We start from the raw sequence: 18986 nt of genomic DNA on the forward strand, positions 1-18986 counted from the left end.
TTTTGAGATGGAGTCTCTGTCACCCAGGCTGCAGTGGTGCGATCTCAGCTCACTCCAACCTCTGCCCCCTGGGTTCAAGTAGTTCTCCTGACTCATCCTCCTTAGCAGCTGGGATTACAGGCAGTGCCACCATGCTTGGCTAATTTTTGTATTTTTAGTAGAGACGGGGTTTGACTGTGTTGGCCAGGATGGTCTCGAACTCCTGATCCCAGGTGATCTGCCCACCTCAGCCTCCCAAAGTGCTGGGATTACAAGGGTGAGCCACCGCTCCCGGTCAATATGCCTTTCAAAAGAGACTGATAGTGACTAGCATTAGTAATCATACTGGTTGGGTTTGTTTTGTTTTGTTTTGTTTTGTTTTTTGAGAAAAGGTCTTACTCCCGTTGCCTAGGCTCGAGTGCAGTGTCACAATCTTGGCTCACTGCAGCTTTGACAGCGTGAGCGCGAGTGATCCTCCCAGGAGCCGCAGTCCCCCAAGTAGCTGGGACTACAGGTGTGTGCCACCACAAGCAGCTAATTTTTGTATCTTTTTTGTAGAAATGGGGCTTCACCATGTTGCCCAGGTTGGTCTCAAACTCCAGAGCTTAAGTGATCCGCCTGCCTCTGCCTCCCAAGGTGTTGGGATTACAGGTGTGAGCCACCACACCCAGCCCATACTGGTCTTACTGTTTTTTAAAAGAGAATTCCTTTAAGGCAGGACTGATTACATATACACTCCAGAAAACAAAATAGCAAGGAAGAAATAAATTACCTTCATTTACCAAAGATTTGAGCTTCTACTATGGTTGAGAGTGTTTTGGTCATTGAAAATTCAGGGGTTTCTGAAGTTCACCCTTAGTTCTGGCTAGAAATATAAAACTTACTGAAAGCTATTATACAGAGAAAGGAAATACAAATTAAAACCAGCCAAAGGAAGTGACACATAAAGCAGAGTCTAGGAGTGGTCCAAACTCAAGGCTTTTCAGTGTCCTTTTCTTGTAGAGTCATGGAAGGTATTATCCACTCCTGACCACAGTGTTTAACGGTACACACATAGTGTTGCCATTCAGGGAAGCTCACCAAGCTTCGGTGTCCAGATTTTATTGAGGCTCTATTAGTTGGCATGGTTGATTGATTTTTTTGCCCATGTAGTTGTCCTCACTTTCCAACATCTGCCTCTCTCTGGAGATCTGGCTGATGTCAAGACTTCAGGGCCTCACTATAGATTGTCTTCTAAGCATAAACTGTCAGGTGTTGTCTGAGGAACCTACCATGAATAATAAAGATATTCCTATCACTGGGACCTCCCAAAGACAGACCAGAACTTTGTTTGGATGGGTCAAATTTCTTACTATGCAACAACCATTCATCTCTATATACATCCTCCTGAATTGATGAGGGTAATACAAACCATAGCAATTATTTTCAGAGCCTTTTTTTTTTTTTTTTTTTTGATGGAGTCTCTGTCAACCAGGCTGGAGTTGAGTGGCACGATCACGATCAGTACAACCTCTGCCTCCCAAGTTCAAGCAATTCTGCCTCAGCCTCCCAAGTAGCTGGGCTTACCAATACCCACCACCATGCCTGGCTAATTTTTGTATTTTTAGTAGAAACAGGGTTTCACCAGGTTGGCCAGGCTGGTCTTGAACTCCTGACCTCGGGTGATCTGGCTGCCTCAACCTCCCAAAGTGCTGGGATTACAGGAGTGAGCCACTGCACCTGGCACAGAGACTTTTAACTTATACATTGTCATTTTTAATTTCCATCAAATGACCCTGAACATAACATGAATCTAGTGTGGAAAAATGTTTATAATCAGATACTGTATTTAAAATAAACACATATAGATATATAGAGAGAGCATAGTATTGTCATTTAATTTTCAGTTCTGATGTTTAATGACAACTATAAATGCTATTTTAAGAACAAATTTAAAACATGGTTTATAAACCTTTTATCTGTATTGTATATTAATATACAATTTTGAACTAATTTTAAATTAGCCATTACCTATCACCATTATAAGGAAGAGCTAAAACCTGATAACCAGTTGTTACTTTTGCTCCCAGTAGGGCTTCACTAGTGTTAGGATCACATTTTCCTCCATTTGACCTGAGAATCAGGTGTTTTCATTTGTGCATTCATTTTCATTCATTCATTTAGGATTTCTAAAATGTTAGAGGTAATTTCTTTAAAACAAATAACATGATGTTCTTTTGGAAATATACAGTTTGTCCTAGATATACACTTGCTTCTTTTTAAAGGTAGAACTCACCGAAGATTTAAAAGAATAATGGATGTGTTACAGTGTTTTGTGACAATCATCTGAAAATTCATTTGTTAAAATATACTTTAGCTTGTCGAATGTGCAGCCTACGGGCTGCATGCAGCCCAGGATGGCTTTGAATGTGGCCCAACACAAATTCGTAAACTTTCTTAAAACATTACAAGATTTTTTTCTGCAATTCTTTTTAAAGCTCATCAGCTATCATTAGTGTTACTGCATTTTATTTGTGGCCCAAGACAATTCTTCTTTCAGGGTGGCCCAGGGAAGCCAAAAGATTGGACACCCCAGCTTTAAATGTAGAGTATTTAAGAGGTTTGTTTAGTACTAAATTAGACTTGCGTGTTTTAAACAAAGTCTGTGTGTGTGTGTTTGCTTTTTAAAAAGACACTGCATGTACAAATATGATTTCTAATAAGGTTTATTAAGTTTTTCCTTTTAGGCTAAAATTTTATTCTGCTTGGATAGTAACTACAGCATTGATGATGCTAAGTGCTTTTTATATATATATATGCTGCTTCAATAGGTCTTTTTAATATAGCCAAGGCAGGGTAATATTTCCTGAGTAATGATAGAATTATAGAAAATCATGAAAGATGTATGCCCATGTTTCATTTTATATCTGTTCCAGTCATATTGCTATGAATTCTAGAATTTTAAAACTTGCCACTTATTTTGTATGTTATATATACATAATACCTCAAATTTCCATTATTTCATATTATTTTTCTCAATTTCCCTCATGTGCCAATTTCATTTTGTTTTCAATATGTTGTTTTTATAATATTGCCATTTTAATGGCTTCAATCATATTATGACAAATTGTGCCAATTTAGGTTTAAAAATCTCATGGTTACCTCCATGAACTCACACATGTGGCATTATTAAATAACTTTTTTTTAAATTAAATTTTCTCCAGCTTTTCATTTTGCAGCATACAAAAAAATTGAAAGGCTGGTCTGCCACCTAAATCCAACCATTATTAACATTTTGCCACACTAGCTTTATCTCTGTTGGGAAATTTTACCCCCATATACTCCAGCATGCATGACCTAAAGATGCAGACATTTTCTTAATTAACCTCAGTGCCATACTATTGCACCTAATAAAATTTAAATTAATTCAGGTCGCTTCATCTAAGTTCAAATTCAAATACAGTTGCCCCTTTGTAAATGTGAGGGATTGGTTTCAGAACCCCCACCTTGTGTTTACCAAGATCTGGGCACACTCAAGTCCTTAAGGGGAAACCTCGAATAGGAAAAGTCAGCCCACCCTTTGGATGGGTTTCACATCCTGCAAATACTGTGTTTTCCATTTGCATTTGGCTGAAAAAAATGTGCATATAAGTGGACCTACACAGTTCAAATCTGTTTGTTGTTCAAGAGTCAACTGTATTCCCAATTGTCTCAAAAATGATTTTTTATGGCTTTTTTATTTTGGAACCAGGGTAAAATCAAGGTTAATGTTTTGTATTTGATTGTCTCTTTTGGTCTAGAAGTCCCCTTCCTACACCACCACCCCCAATGGCTTTTTTATACCAAGAGTCTCAAAATGCTACCTCTAAAGACTTTTCTCTCTATGATAGTACTTTTTGAAGGACCAGAGTTACTTTGCTCCTATTCTGGATCTATGTGGTTTGATTCATTCCCTTTATTCCTTTCATGCCCTTTGAACTGGAAGTTGTCTTTAGGTTGGATTACCTTCAGGTTAAATGTATTGGGTAAAAATATTTCACAGATTTTATATTGTATCACATTAAAAGGTACAGATTATCTCATTATTAATGTTGGTAATGGATTATTTGGTTAAGATGATGACTACCCCATTGTAAAGGTTATTGTAAAGTTCTTCCCATTGTAAAGGTCATTTTTTCGCACTTAGTAATCTATGGAGTAATGTTTTGGCACCGGGGTATTCAGCTTAGCATCAGCTGATGATTCTTGACTGAATCATTCATTACACTGGGGTGCAAAATGGTGATTCATTTTTTTTTTAATTCTCTAAATTTCTTCTACATTTATTCATTTATATTCTTTTTTTTAAATAAAAAAGCATATTTCCTTCCTGTTTTTCCAGTGCCCCTCTTTTAAAAAATGACTGTGTCTTCATGAATTTTTAAAAAATTATTTAATATATTATAGCCAATTGGTCACAGTTCTTTTTGATGCTTATATATATTGTGAGCCTCTAGTTCGTGGAAGTCACAGCAAGCTAGCTCTTATGTTTTTTAAATATGACCACATTAGTCTTCTAGTCCTTTTTTGCTTCAGGCACAAGAAATCTGAGGCTTACCTTGTACTTGTATTGTTCCAAACCTGGATTATCAGCTAATTCTCCAAGGAGTCCTATTCCTTTTAAGGGGAGTGGGATTTATATTTTTCTTTGGATTTCTAGCCAGTGAATGGAATTTATTATAGAATCCATTGTAACTGATATGTCATTGTTTCTAGGCCATTTTAGTGGACAGAGCTAGGAAATACAATTCTAAAAGATCGTGAATTTTAATTAACATTTACAATTAAAATTTAGCAACATGGCCAGGTACAGTGGCTCACGCCTGTAATCCCAGCACTTTGGGAGTCTGAGGTGGGAGTATCACTTAAGATCAGGAGTTCAAGACCAGCCTGGGCCACAGAGTGAGATCCTGTCTCTACAAACAATGACAAATAAATTAAAAAAGAGAAAAAAGAAAAGTTTTATATGAAAAGTATACTCAGAAGTCTGGCTCTCATACCTAGCCCTTCATTTTTAATCATCTGCTTTAGGTGTTTATTTTTATTAGTTTTCTGATTTATTTTTCATGTGCTTCTTTCTAAAAGGCAAACAAATATGCATATTGCTATACTTACTGTGCCTCTTTCACAACATGGGGTCTTTGTAAAATTTCTTTGGATGTTTAGAAAGGTTTGTATGTTAGTTACAATTTATCCTGATAACATTTTATGCAATGCATTTAGAGTCCCCTGTTTACTTGTCTAGTCCTTTTCTATTTAATTTGACAGCTTTAAATGATGGTAGTTATCTACATGACAATCGGTGAACACATTATCTCTTCATATATTTATATATATATATATATATATATATACACACACATATACACACACACACACACACACACACACACACACACACACACACACATATATATATATTTTTTTTTTTTTTTTGAGACGGAGTATCACTTTGTTGCCCATACTGGAGTACAATGGAGTGATCTTGGCTCCCAGGTTCAAGTGATTCTCCTGCATCAGCCTCTCAAGTAGCTGGAATTACAGGCATGTGTCACCACACCCAGGTAATTTTGTATTTTTAGTAGAGATGGGGTTTCTCCATGTTGGTCAGGCTGGTCTCAAACTCCCGACCTCAGGTGATCCACCTGCCTCGGCCTCCCAAAGTGCTGGGCTTACAGGTGTGAGCCACCACACCCAGTCGTCTCCATATTTTTTGTAGTTGTCTTATTTCTATTTGATTAGAACATATAATATTTACACACTGTTTTCCCATCCTAATCCCCACCTTTGTTATAAAATTAATTAAAATTTTAAAAATATATTTAACACCCTACTGATACTTACCTGAAGTCTCTCCAGTCAACACTTGGCTGGATAAAGCTCTTCTGTAGAGTATTCAAGGAGGGCTTGTAAGTACTGTGCAATAGTCTCTGAGTTGTGGCATGTTTAAAATTTCTTCTGGAGCCTAGATACTTAAAGTACAGCTTGGCCACATAGAAAATCCTTGGCAAACATTTCCTTGAGTTTGTCTGAATTTGTGCTTCGGTGTTATATTGCTTGTTGTTATTATCAAGAAGTGTGGCACCACTTGATTTTTTTCCCTTTTGGAAATGACATTTTGTTTGTTGTTGATTTTTACCTAGAGGCCCAGATAATTTTTTCTGTATGATTTTGTCTCCGATCCTTTTTATGTCATTTTTGTTCTCATAGCTTTTTTATTTTTCTTCTCTGTGTTTCTTGCTTTACTTTTATTTGTATCTCTCAGGAATCCTGTAGTTTTTATTTTTAGATTATTTAATCTTTTTAGTACATTGCCTGTTTGATCAGCTCTCATTTTACATCTTACTACTGAGTTTTAAAATTTTTATTTGCTGTGTTCTTTTATATCTGCAATTACTTATTAAATGATATTCGTGTTGGAGTGGTATATAATTTTCCTCTGCTTCATATTTTCTAGAGGTTAGTATTTTCTATTGATTGAAAAGTTTTCATTTTCTGTTTTTTTCTAATAGTCTTGTATTTTTGGTGGCTTTTCTATTCATGATTAAATGTGTAGGATTTTCTTGAATCAGCAATAACAGGTGGTTCTATAGAAGGGATGTGGGTGACTTACTCAGTTTTTAGTTAAAGAGGACCCTCTTCTTTTAGCATGGTGAAGTGCAGTTTCTTTAGTAAATTGTTCACAGTGGGGTTGAGATTTGGATTCTGTGATACAGTCTTGTTTCTTTAGGAATCTTTTACTTTTGGCCACTTGCCATTCTTTCCGAGGAATCCCACTCCCTTTTAAGTTGCCTCATGAACTGTTCTCATGAACTTTCCAAACATTGGTTTCTGCTTATTTCCAAGCCTGATTCTTGGCCTTCCCATTAATTTTCAAAACTCCCAGTATTCTTCCAAATAATTCCCTTTTGCTTATGTTAGCAAGTGCTAGTTTGTTAGCCAGTGTTAGTTTCTGTGGATCTTAACCAAAGAACCCTGACATATCAATCTCTTAGTGTGAAGTTTATGAATACAGTCATCCCTCCATATGCGGGAGGAGAGTGGGACTTGGTTGTGGGATTCCCATGGCTATCAAAATCAGTGGATGCTCAAGTCCCCTTACATAAAATGGCATAGTTATTTGCTTATCATCCTCCCACATACATCATCTCTAGATTATTTATAGTACTTAATACGATGTAATGCTGTATAGTCATACTGTATTTTTTACTTTTTTTTTATTGTTTTGTGGGGTTTTAAAAAATATTTTTATTCTGAGGATGGTTGAATCCACAGAAGGATACTGAGGGCCAGCTGTATTCACAACCCAAATCACAGACAAAGCCACAAGTTCATACACAATAGGCCCGTTAGAACAGGACTGATCTCTCGTTTATTATTGCAGCCCTTCTAGCACAAAGCCTGGACCATTCTGGACATTTAGTATGTGTTAAATTTCTCTTACTACATTATTTCCAATAGCATTTACTGCAATCTGCAATTACCGTTCTTCTGTTTTGTAACTCTGTCTCCCACTAGAATGTAAGCTCTATGCAGGTAAATACTCTCTCATTTATTGATGTATCCCTGGCATCTAATAAAATACTGAAAAACACATAGAGGCACCCAGTAAATGTTTTTTGAATGACCGAACAATAACCAATTCATAAGGCTGATAAAATTGGTATAGTTGGATAACTAACTATGACTTTCAGGGGCTATGAAAATCAGAGTAACCACACAATAAATTATCAGCCTTCTAATTCCATTCAAAGCAAGTCCCTGGGAATTGAGTTGTAAAATCTAGCATATTACTTTCTCTAAAGAGTTTCAAGTTGGATGTCAACTAAAAAGTAGGTGAGGCTCGGCAGGGGTTCACACTTGTAATCCCAGCATTTTGGGAGAAGCGAGTATCTCTTGAGGCCAGGTTTGAAACCAGCCTGGTCAACATAGCCAGACTCTGTCTTTACAAAAGAAAAATTAAAATTAGCCAGGCATGGTGGTGTGCATTTGTAGTTCCAGATGCTTGGGAGGCTGAGGCAGAAGGATCATTTGAGCCCAGGCATTCGAGGCTGCAGGGGGCCATGATGGCACCACTGCCTTCCAGCCTGGGTGACTGTTTCTGAAACATCACCTTATCTTTATCTCTTAGGTTACCCGCTACTTATGGAAAATGGTTTCTTCTTTACGGTTCCCTTCGGTTCCTGTCTTGACTATAACACAGCTGGAGAGTATGCTAATAACTTAGGACTTCTGATTAGAATTCCGGTGCCACCATTTATCAGCCGTTTCCGTGACCAGGTAACAACTTTTTGAAACAAATTCCCCCATCTGTGATGAGGGAGGACAATAACGACCCCCAACCGCCCAGAACCGTTGTGAGGATTCAGGGAGCTGGTGAAGGCGGAGCACGGAGCCGTACAGGTAGCCAGCAGCCCGCGCGACGAATGAGGAGCCGGCCGGCGGACGGGAGGGCGGGGCGTCATCACGTGGGCGGGGCGGGGCGCGTTTGTCGGCTGATCGCACGATTGTGACGCGCCGCCGGAGGCTGGCCGGGCCCTCAAGATGGCGGCGGGCGCCCGGAGCGGCTCGGCCCGGCAGTAGTGGCGGGACGGCACTCGCCGCTGGAGCCGGCCGCCCCGGGAGTGGCTGCAGCAGCGCCAGGAATCGAGGATGGTAAAATGACCCAGGGGAAGAAGAAGAAACGGGCCGCGAACCGCAGTATCATGCTGGCCAAGAAGATCATCATTAAGGACGGAGGCACGGTGAGCTGAGTTCCGCGCCGGCGAGCGTCCCTCGGGGCCCCCATCCGGTCTCTCCTTCAGATCCTATCACTGCCGTCTCTAGGCGCCTCCGATTTCCCCATCCCGTCCGCGATGCAGGTGTCTTGGGTTCGCGGATCCGCATGCCTTCGCTCCGGGAATCATCCCTGCTTGGGCCTGTGGCCTCCGGGGCCCGTCCTCTTTTTCTACCGCACCTGCCGCCCTCTGCTCCGGCCGCCTCTGCAGGCCGTGCGGCCTCGAGCCCCACGTGCGCCTCCGCGACGGGTGGGGAATGTGCCGGGCTCCCGCAGCGGACCACGGGTCCGCCGCGCCCCTAGCCGCCGCAACCTCGCGTAGCCTGCGCCGCCGCCAGGCCCCGCGGAGCCGTCACTGCGATTGTCAAGGGTCTGGGAACCATCCCTGCTCTCCCATATGTTGCTAACCGTGTTGCGTCTGGCGCCGCGATCCTCTGCGGCCCCGTAGTACGTTCGCTTTCTGTTTCCACGTCCCTTTGCGTCGCTGCTCCGGCTCTCGGCTGCTTACTGTAGGTAAACCCTGTCGCGAGGTGGGCTTCCCTCACTTCCCGGAGTTGGAAGCATAACGGCAGCCACTAGGGCACTGGGGCCTAGATTCGAACCCACTAGTTTTCAAAGAAAAGTCATCACCGTGTGCCTTAACATCAGAAGTACTGGAATCAATCATGACCTAAGGATCTGAGGAAGACACTTTGAAAGGAAGAAAGATTTGCTTTTTAGAAACAGTTGTCATCACAGTAAACTTTATGCAGTGTGCTGCAGTTAACCAGCAGGGGACGTAGGATTTTTAATTGCAAAAAGAAAAAAAGAACCTGTACTTTTTTATGCTTAACATTTCTCTGTTGCTACACTCTGTGGTAATTGTTGCATCCGCTGATAACACGTTCTGAAATAGAATGGAAAGGTGATAATATATGTTTCACTTACCTGAAAAGTGTGCAGAAATGGTTCTGTTACTTCCATTTCTGTTTATATTTTATTGGAGCCCTAATCAACTGCTAGCACTAAATGAAGTAGGCCACCACTGAGGATTTGCTGAATTCACTTGAAAACCGTGACATTTAATGACATTTCAGAACACGGCCCAGTCAGTATGCCAAAATTTAGAAAACTTGGGACATATGTAATGACTTCAGAATATATTTTTAGTTTAACTGTCAAATTTATTACATGTCATAGCTTTGACATTTATTGAAATAAGAAACTTGGCAATTCCTCAAGTTCTTTTCATTGAACTTGATTAATTAAAACATTACTTTGATTAGATGGGTTATGAAGAGTCATAGCTCTTTTGACCAAGTAGGTAAGAACTACGTGGGGAGAAAAATACTGTTGCCTTTGTCAACCTTTAGAAAAAGACAATATTTTACATTCTTTATAAAAGCTACAAAATAGTGGCAGTGAAGGATTGTATTTTGTAAGACCAAGTCATGTTTAAGATGAGTATTTTTTGCAAAACGTAAGAATGAACGGTGATTAAGAAATACACAATTTCCTTTTCCTTGGAAAGTTCAATTTTATTATCTCTCTTTGGGGTTTTGTTTGATTTGCTTTACAGCAGATGCTTTCTTTCCAAATCCTGTGAGTTTTGGAAAAGATTGTTTTTAAACTTTCTTGTCCTGTTCTTTATTAAGGTTGCAGTTAATTCTTAGCCTGCTTTAGGATACAAAATAAAATGTTTGCAACAACAATAGGTTTCACATAGAACAAATAATAAAGACTTTTCTTGAGGGCTATGAACATGGGGGCTATTATAATTTCTCATCTTTACGTACTTAATATTTCTCTATTCTAGGAGCATTGGGCACTCCTTTAGAATAGGGGCTTTGTTTTGTATGTTTGAATCACACAGGGCCTAGTATGTGGATTTTAAACTGATAAAAACACTTTTATTTTGTACTAGTACATTTCTAGATGAATTTTTACTGAATTTCATTGAATTTTATTTTTTTTTTGAGATGGAGTTTCATTCTTGTCCCCCAAACTGGAGTGCAGTGGCCTGTTCTCAGCTCACTGCAACCTCCGCCTCTCGGGTTCAAGAGATTTTGCCTGCTTCAGCCTCCCAAGCAGCTGGGATTACAGGCGCCCACCACCACACCCGGCTAATTTTTTTGTATTTTTAGTAGAGACAGTGTTTCACTGTGTTGACCAGGCTGGTCTTGAACTTCTCAGCTTAGGTGATCCTCCCACCTTGGCCTCGCAAAGTGCTGGGATTACAGGCGTGAGCCACCTTGTCCAGCCAATTTTGTTTATTCTTACACATAATCAGAGGATATATTTCAATAAATGTCAGGGGAATATTTTTCATTATTTGTATTTTAATCCATCGCAGCCTTAAATTTAAAAAGTATAACTATTATAGTCATAGAAATGATTGTAAAATAATAATTGCTTGTCTACCTTTCTACTTAAAATAGGTCAGACTACTATTATGAACATTTTTAAAGAAAGGGAAAAAATTGACATTTTTTATTATTCTGTAACACACAAGATATTCTGTTCTTGTGCGTTAATTCATCATATCATAGAATGTTTTAGTGCTATTGCTATTGACCTTACAGAGTTTTTAGAAAGTTCCACCAGTGGGTAGATTGACTTTGATTCAGAGTCAGGTGTCTGAGGCTCTGTGGCCAGTACATGAGACGTTGTGAACAATATTTCACATACCTGGTCAGTGGTACTGATTTGAACCCCTTCTGATTTCTTTCTAGTTTTCAACAATGTTAATAAAATTTTTTCTGTTGGTCCTTCTGCTAATGACATAAATGTAAGCCTATTTGGCCACTTTAAATATTTATAAACAAAACTAGTAACAGTTGTTAATGATTTATCCAAAAATTAAAGCAAATTTGTAGTTTTTAACGATTGAAGAAATCCTTCTAAATGGACCAGATTAATCATAAGTTACTATTTTTTTTTTTTTTTTTGAAATTGTATTTCATTGTATTTCATTCAGCTGAATGAAAAGCCAGGCCAGCATAAAGCTAACAAGTAGCCTGCTTATTTGAGAGACACAATTAAAATAAATTACATGAAGGTGTGTGATTCTAGACTGGGAGTTTTTTAAATAAAAATAAGATTGGCTTTATTGATTACATACAATTTTAGCTACATTAATATATATTATAAACTTTAAAAATTAGAAATAAGTGACTTTTATTTTTTAACCAAGAATAATCTGAGTTATGGCAGCATGTTCAATGAAAATTATTTAAGTCCTATACAGTTTTTCTATATCTGTTTCTCAGATAATCAGAGACATCATCCAAGCTTTACATTACAACACCATAATGACCCTCATAGCACAAGTTCCATTAAGTAGAAATGAAGCATCATATGTTTTCTTCTTTAGCAAAGACTCCCCCTTTGTTATATAGAGATACTCCTCAAATAATCTTACTTTAATGTGCAAGTAGCTTTTTATCCACAAGAGTATATTGGGAGTTTTTAACCTGGGTCTGTTCACGCTGGAGTTGTTTGCAAACTTTTCTTTTGGCTGTGCATGTTTCTTGGAAGAGTCCCAAAAGGTCCATACTTTCGAAAAGTTTAAGAGCACCACCGCACCCAGCTAATTTTTGTATTTTTGGTAAAGACGGGGTTTCACTATGTTGGCCAGGCTGGTCTCGGACTCCTGGCCTCAAGTGATCCACCCACACTGGCTGAACACGGTGGCTGATGCCTGTAATCCCAGCACTTTGGGAGGCCAAGGCGGGAGGATCACCTAAGGTCAGGAGTTCGAGACCAGCCTGGCCAATGCGGGCGGATCACTTGAGGCCAGGAGTGAAGCAGTATATAGTACTCCTGGTTCTACAGATTACATTCAGTATTTAATCATATACTATATACTACTTCACTGATATAAGTGACCATATTAGTTAATTTGTTTTTAAAGCATCCATATATAGAAATAGTTTTTAAGGCAGGAGCAGTGACTCATGCCTGTAATCCCAACACTTTAGGAGGCCAGTGTGGGTGATTCACTTGAGGCTGGGAGTCCAAGACCAGCCTGGCCAACATGGTAAAACCCCGTCTTTACCAAAAATATAAAAATTAGTGGAGTGTGGTGGCGCACACCTGTAATCCCAGCTACTCAGGAGACCGAGGCATGAGAATCACTTGAACTTGGGAGGCCGAGATTGCAATTAGCCAAGATCCCACCACTGCATTCCAGCCTGGCTGATGGAGTGAAACTCTGTCTTTAAAAAAAAAATAGTTTTTAGTCATAAATTTTAATGTATGTAACATTTTGGTATGTATGTAATATTTCAGTGTAGGCATTTAAGACAGCTGAAATAAAAATACATTCTGACATTTTTGAATACTAGAATTCTGTTTTGTTTTATTAAAGCATTACCACTTGTTTTTAAGCATTCCTGTTAGAGGCTAAGAGCTAAGGAGTTATTTACATTATTCAAATTGGAATTTTCCTTATTCTTTTAAAATGTGCTCATTTAAAAATATCTTTATTTCGGCAATACAATTGTGGGACTACATCTCTGGCAAAGTGGAAAATATATAATTCTTTCAGAAGTGAATTGGTACAGTGACTTTAAAGATTTGATAGAAAGCAAGGCATATGTGAATTGCATGGCTGGAAATACCTGAAAAAAGTAAAATTGGTATATCATTTGAAAATGAAGTGCATATCCCTGGATAAGCAGAGCCCTAGATTTTTATTTTTCTTTTATTTATTTATTTATTATTTTTTTTTATAAGACTAGTCAAGTGCGGTAGTGAGAAGGGGGGAAAGAGTAGAGCAAGGAGTTCGATCTGTAACTGACTGTGAACAATCAATTGAGATAACTCACTACCTTTGGACCAGCCACCACATTTTTTTTCTTGGCATCTCTGATTTTAATTAAATAGGAGTCAGCAGCCATTTCAAAAGCAGGACAGAAGCTCTGACCCTTTGGACTCTTTACCTGCAAGGATGGTGGAAGTAGTGGCAGGATAGCTCTCAGGATGTAGGGCCTTTATAGACCCAGAGAGTTGTTAAATAGCCTTTGGTTGCTAGCATGCAAAATATGAGAAGGGCCCATGGTGCTTTTCTTTTTCTTTCTTTTTCTTTCTGTTTTTCTTTCTATGGGGTTTCACTCTTGTTGCCCAGGCTGGAGTGCAATGGCGCGATCTTGGCCCACTGCAACCTCTGCCTTCCGGGTTCAAGCGATTCTCCCGTCTCAAGCTCCCGAATCGCTGGGATTATAGGCTTGTGCCACCATGCCTGGTTACTTTTTGTATTTTTTTTAGTAGAGATGAGGCTTTACCATGTTGGCTAGACTGGTCTCGAACTCCTGACCTCAGGTGATCCACCGCCTCAGCCTCCCAAAGTGGGATTACAAGTGTGAGCCACCGTGCACAGCCCTATGGTGCTTTTCAAAAAGTCTAGAAACAGGGTGTATAGATTGTCTTTGGCAGGTGTGTGGCAGGCAGCATCATAAATTATTTAACTCCTTACCTCCATGGTTCAGTGTTTAGTGTAGGTTGGTGTGTTTGGAGATAAATTAATATGCAGCTTTTTTTTTTCAGATTACTGTATGTATCCAGTTCATCCTCATATAGTTAGAAGATTGGCATACTAATATAATCATACCATCTGCAGAAATTCACCTACAGTTGAAATGTAACTCCTTTGCAGCTACTGAAAGTTTAAAGTTTAAGTAAAAAGCATAACTTTCTTTGGGTAACATTCTGACAAGTTTATATTATTTAAAAGTTTCAAATTATAAAGAGCTCTGGTTGTCTTTCAGCATTATTTTGAATTGTGTCAGTCAAACAAAGTAACAGTTGACAGTTTCAGCCAGGGTACATCAAGAAGAGATGAATATGGATATAATATAGCTCTCAACATTTCTAGTACTTTATAACAAAGAAATATTCCTCCCACTGCCCTGCTTTTTTAAAGAATCAATAATACATTTCTTACATCCAGTTGTGGGAAACAATAGAATGGTTCAGGAGGGACAAGTATATGCAGCGTCCATGTCTTTTTCCATTCAAGCCTTACTTTATTTTTAAAATTTATGCCGGGCAGGGTGGCTCACGCCTGTAATCCCAGCACTTTGGGAGGCTGAGGCGAACGGATCACCTGAGGTTGGGAGTTCGAGACCAGTCTGACCAAGACAGTGAAACCCCGACTCTAAAAAAAAATAAAATGAAATAAAATTTATTATTATAAAAATATTTTAATAGTTTTGGGGTACAGGTGGGTTTTGGTTACATGAATAAGTTCTTTAGTGGTGATTTCTGAGATTTTAGTGCACCTGTCACCTGAGGAATGTATACTGTACCCAATATTTAGTCTTTTATCCCACTGAACCTTCCCCCGCATCCTCGAAGTTCATTATATCACTCTTTTGCCTTTGTGTCCTCATAGCTGAACTCTCAGTTGTGAGAACATATGACATTTCGTTTTCCATTCCTGAATTACTTACTTAGAATAATGGCCTCCAATTCCATCCATTATTTCATTCCTTTTTATGGCTAAGTATTCCATGGTGTATATATAACATATTTCCTTTATCCACTTGTTGGTCAGTGGGTACTTGGGTTGGTTCCATATCTTTGCAGTTGTGAATTGTGCTGCTATAAACATGCGTATACACGTGTCTTTTTCATATAATGACTGCTTTTACTTTGGGTGGGTACCCAGTAGTGGGTTTGCTGGATCTAGTTCTACTTTTAGTTCTCTAAGGAATTGCCTTACTGTTTTCCATAGTGGCTATACTAGTTTACATTCCCACCAGCAATGTAAAAGCGTTTACTTGTCACCACATCCACACCATCTCTTATTTTTGTATTATTTAATTATGACCATTCTTGCAGGAGTAAGATGCATTTTACTTTTTGTTTTAATTTGCATTTCTCTGATAATTGGTGATACTGAACATCTTTTCATATGTTTGTTGACTGTATATTTTTTGAAAAATGCCTATTCATGTCTTTTGCCCAATTTTGATGGGATTGTTTTTTTTTCTTGCTGATTTGAGTTCCTTGTAGATTCTGGATACTAGTCCTTTGTCAGGTGGATAGTCTGTGAATAGTTTTTCCCTCTCTATGGGTTGTCTATTTACTCTGTTGATTATTCCCTTTTTTTTTTTGAGATGGAGTTTTGCTCTTGTTCTCCAGGCTGGAGTGCAATGGCGTGATCTCAGCTCACTGTACCCTCCGCCTCCCAGGTTCAAGCGATTCTCCTGCCTCAGCCTCCTGAGTAGCTGGGATTACAGACACATGCCACCATGCCCAGCTAACTTTTTTTGTATTTTTAGTAGAGAGAAATTTTCGCCATGTTGGCCAGACTGGACTCAAACTACTGACCTCAGGTGATCCGTCCGCCATGGCCTTCCAAAGTGCTGAGATTATAGGCATGAGCCACTGTGCCTGGCCGGCTATAAGTATTTTACTTTATTTCTGGGTTACCTGTTCTGTTCCATTGGTCGGTTTTTATACCAGTACCGTGCTGTTTTGGTAACTATCAGCTTGTAGTATAATTTGAAGTCCGGTAATGTGATGCCCCCAGATTTGTTTTTTGCTTAGTCTTGGCTTTGGCTATGTGGGCTCTTTTTTGGTTCCATATGAATTGTAGGATTGCTTTTTCTTGTTCTGTGAAGTATGATGCTGGTATTTTGACGGGAATTACATTTAGTCTATGGATTGTTTTGGTGAGCACGGTCATTTTCACAATGTTGATTCTTCCTATCCATGAGCAAGGGGTGTGTTTCCCTTTGCGTCATCTATGATTTTTTTTAACAGTGTTTTGTAGTTTTCCTTGTAAAGATCTTTCACTTCCTTGGCTAAGTATATTCCTAGGTGTTTTATTTATTTATTTATTTATTTTTGCAGCTATTGTAAAAAGGGATTGATTTCTCTATTTGATTCTCAGCTTGGCGTTGTTGGAATATAGCAGTGCTACTGATTGGTGTCATTGATTTTGTATCCTGAGACTTACTGAATTTGTTTATCAGATCTAGGAGCTTTTCGGATGAGTCATTAGGGTTTTCTAGACATACGATCATATCATTGGCAAACAGGGACAGTTTGATTTCTTCTTTTCCAGTTTGCATGCTCCTTATTCCTTTCTCTTATCAGATTGCTCTGGCTAGAACTTAAATTTTTTTTAATTGCTATGGCTACAAAGTAGATACAGATATTTATGGGATACATCTGATATTTTGATATAAGCATGCATTCATACAGGTATATAATTTATATATAAAATCAGGGATACTGGGGTATCCATTACCTCAAACATTTATCATTTCTTTGTGTTAGGAACATGCCAATTCCACTTGTAGTTATTTTAAAATATACAATAAATAATTTTTGACTATAGTCACCCTGCTGTGTTCTCTAACACCAGATCTTATTCTTTTTGTTTTTCTTTTCCTCATACTACATCAACAAATATTCCTTCTATCCAACTGTATTTTTGCACCCACTTTATCCCTGCCTCCCTGCTATTTTCCCAGCCTCTGGTAACCATTCTACTCTGTATTTCCATGAGATCAACTTTTTAAGTTTTAATCCCTGCATGTGAGTATATGTAAAATTTGTCTTTCTGTGCCTGACTTATTTCAATGAACATAATGCCTTTCATTTCTATCCATGTTGTTGCAAATGACATGATTTCATTCTTTTTATGGCTAAATAATATTGTATTGCATATATGTACCACATTTTCTCTCTCTCTTTTTAAATTAGAGATGAAATCTTGTTATGTTGCCCAGGCTGGTCTCAAACTCTGCTCAAGTATTCTCCTGCCTCAGCCTCCCAAAGCGCTGGTGTTACAGAAGGGAACTGCTATGCCTGTCCTGTTTCTTCTTCTTTTATTATTATTTTTTTTAGCCTCCTTTTTCTTTTCAACACACAGACTTTTTATTAAATGTGTACAACATTTTCTTTGTCTGTTCCTCTATTGATGGACACTTAGGTTGATTCCTGATCTTGGCTGTTTTGAATAGTGCTACAATAAACCTGGGAGTACAGATATCTCTTGTTTATATTGATTTCTTTTCTTTTGGATATATAATCATAAGTGGGATTGCTGGGTCATATGATAGTTCTGTAACTTCCATACCGTTCTGCATAGTGGCTGTACTGATTACATTCCCACCAACAGGGTACGAGAGGTCCCCTTTCTTTACATCTTTGTCAGCATTTGTTATCGCCTGTCTTTTGGATATAAGCCATTTTAACTGGGATGAGATGATATGTTATCATTTTGATTTGCATTTCTTTGATAATCAATGATGGTTGAGCATTTTTTCATATACCTGTTGATCACTTGTATGTCAATGTCTATTTAGGTCTTATGCCCCTCTAAATATAAATATAAATATATATATTTTTTATAGGAGTTGTTTGAGCTCCTTATATATTCTGGTTATTAATCCCTTGTCACAGTGATATTTCACAAATATTTTCTCCCATTCTGTGGCTTGTCTCTTGTTTCCTTTGCTGTGCAGCTTTTTAACTTGATGTTTTAACTCTTTGTCCCTCTTTGCTTTGGTGGCCTGTGCTTTTCAGGTATTACTGAAGAAATCTAGGCAGGGCACCATGGCTCACACCTGTAATCCCAGCACTTTGGGAGGGCAAGATAAGGGGATCACTTGAGGTCAGGAGTTTGAGACTAGTTTGGCCAACATGGTGAAACCTCGTCTCTATTAAAAATACAAAAATTAGCCAGGTGTGGTGGCAGGTGCCTGTTAATCCCAGCTACTCCAGAGGCTGAGGCAGGAGAATTGCTTGAACCCGGGAGGTGGAGGTTGCAGTGAGCTGAAATCACGCCACTGCTCTCCAGCCTGGGCGACAGAGCGAGACTCTTGTCTCCCAAAAAACAAAAAAAAAGAAAAAAAAAATTTGCTCAGACTAATGTCTTAGAGTGTATTCCCAGTGTTTTCTTCTAGTAGTTTTGTGGTTTCAGGTCTTAGATTTGATTGTACATGATGAGAGATAGGGGTGTAATTTCATTCTTCTCCATATGGATATCCAGTTTTCCCAGCACGGTTTAAGGGACTGTCCTTTTCCCAATGTATATTTCAGTGCCATCAAAAATGAGTTGACTAAAAATGCATGGATTTATTTCTGGGTTCTGTATTGTGTTCTGTTGGTCTGTGTGTCTGTTTTTATGCTATACTATTTTGGTTATTATCACTTTGTAGTATAATTTGAAGTGAAATAATGTGATACCTCCAGCCTTGGTTTTTTTTTTTTTTTT

At 38.6% G+C, this 18986-nt stretch overlaps 2 protein-coding genes across 2 annotated transcripts in view; both read left to right on the forward strand.

The window, feature by feature from the left end:
• Window positions 1-8245, forward strand: part of SLC35A3 (solute carrier family 35 member A3) — a 68091-nt gene extending 59846 nt beyond the window's left edge. The window contains exon 8 of the mRNA XM_017547636.2: window positions 8129-8245. Within this exon, the coding sequence (XP_017403125.1) occupies window positions 8129-8189 (61 nt within the window). The 3' untranslated portion in view covers window positions 8190-8245. The remainder of the gene's footprint in view (window positions 1-8128) is intronic.
• Window positions 8246-8506: 261 nt separating this feature from the next.
• MFSD14A (major facilitator superfamily domain containing 14A) overlaps window positions 8507-18986 on the forward strand; it is a 55376-nt gene continuing 44896 nt past the window's right edge. Inside the window, exon 1 of the mRNA XM_017547624.2 lies at window positions 8507-8741. Coding sequence (XP_017403113.1) covers window positions 8658-8741 — 84 coding nt within the window. The 5' untranslated portion in view covers window positions 8507-8657. The remainder of the gene's footprint in view (window positions 8742-18986) is intronic.

Source organism: Cebus imitator, unplaced genomic scaffold, assembly GCF_001604975.1.
Source record: "Cebus imitator isolate Cc_AM_T3 unplaced genomic scaffold, Cebus_imitator-1.0 Scaffold199, whole genome shotgun sequence".
In the NCBI taxonomy this organism is placed as follows: Eukaryota; Metazoa; Chordata; class Mammalia; order Primates; family Cebidae; genus Cebus; species Cebus imitator.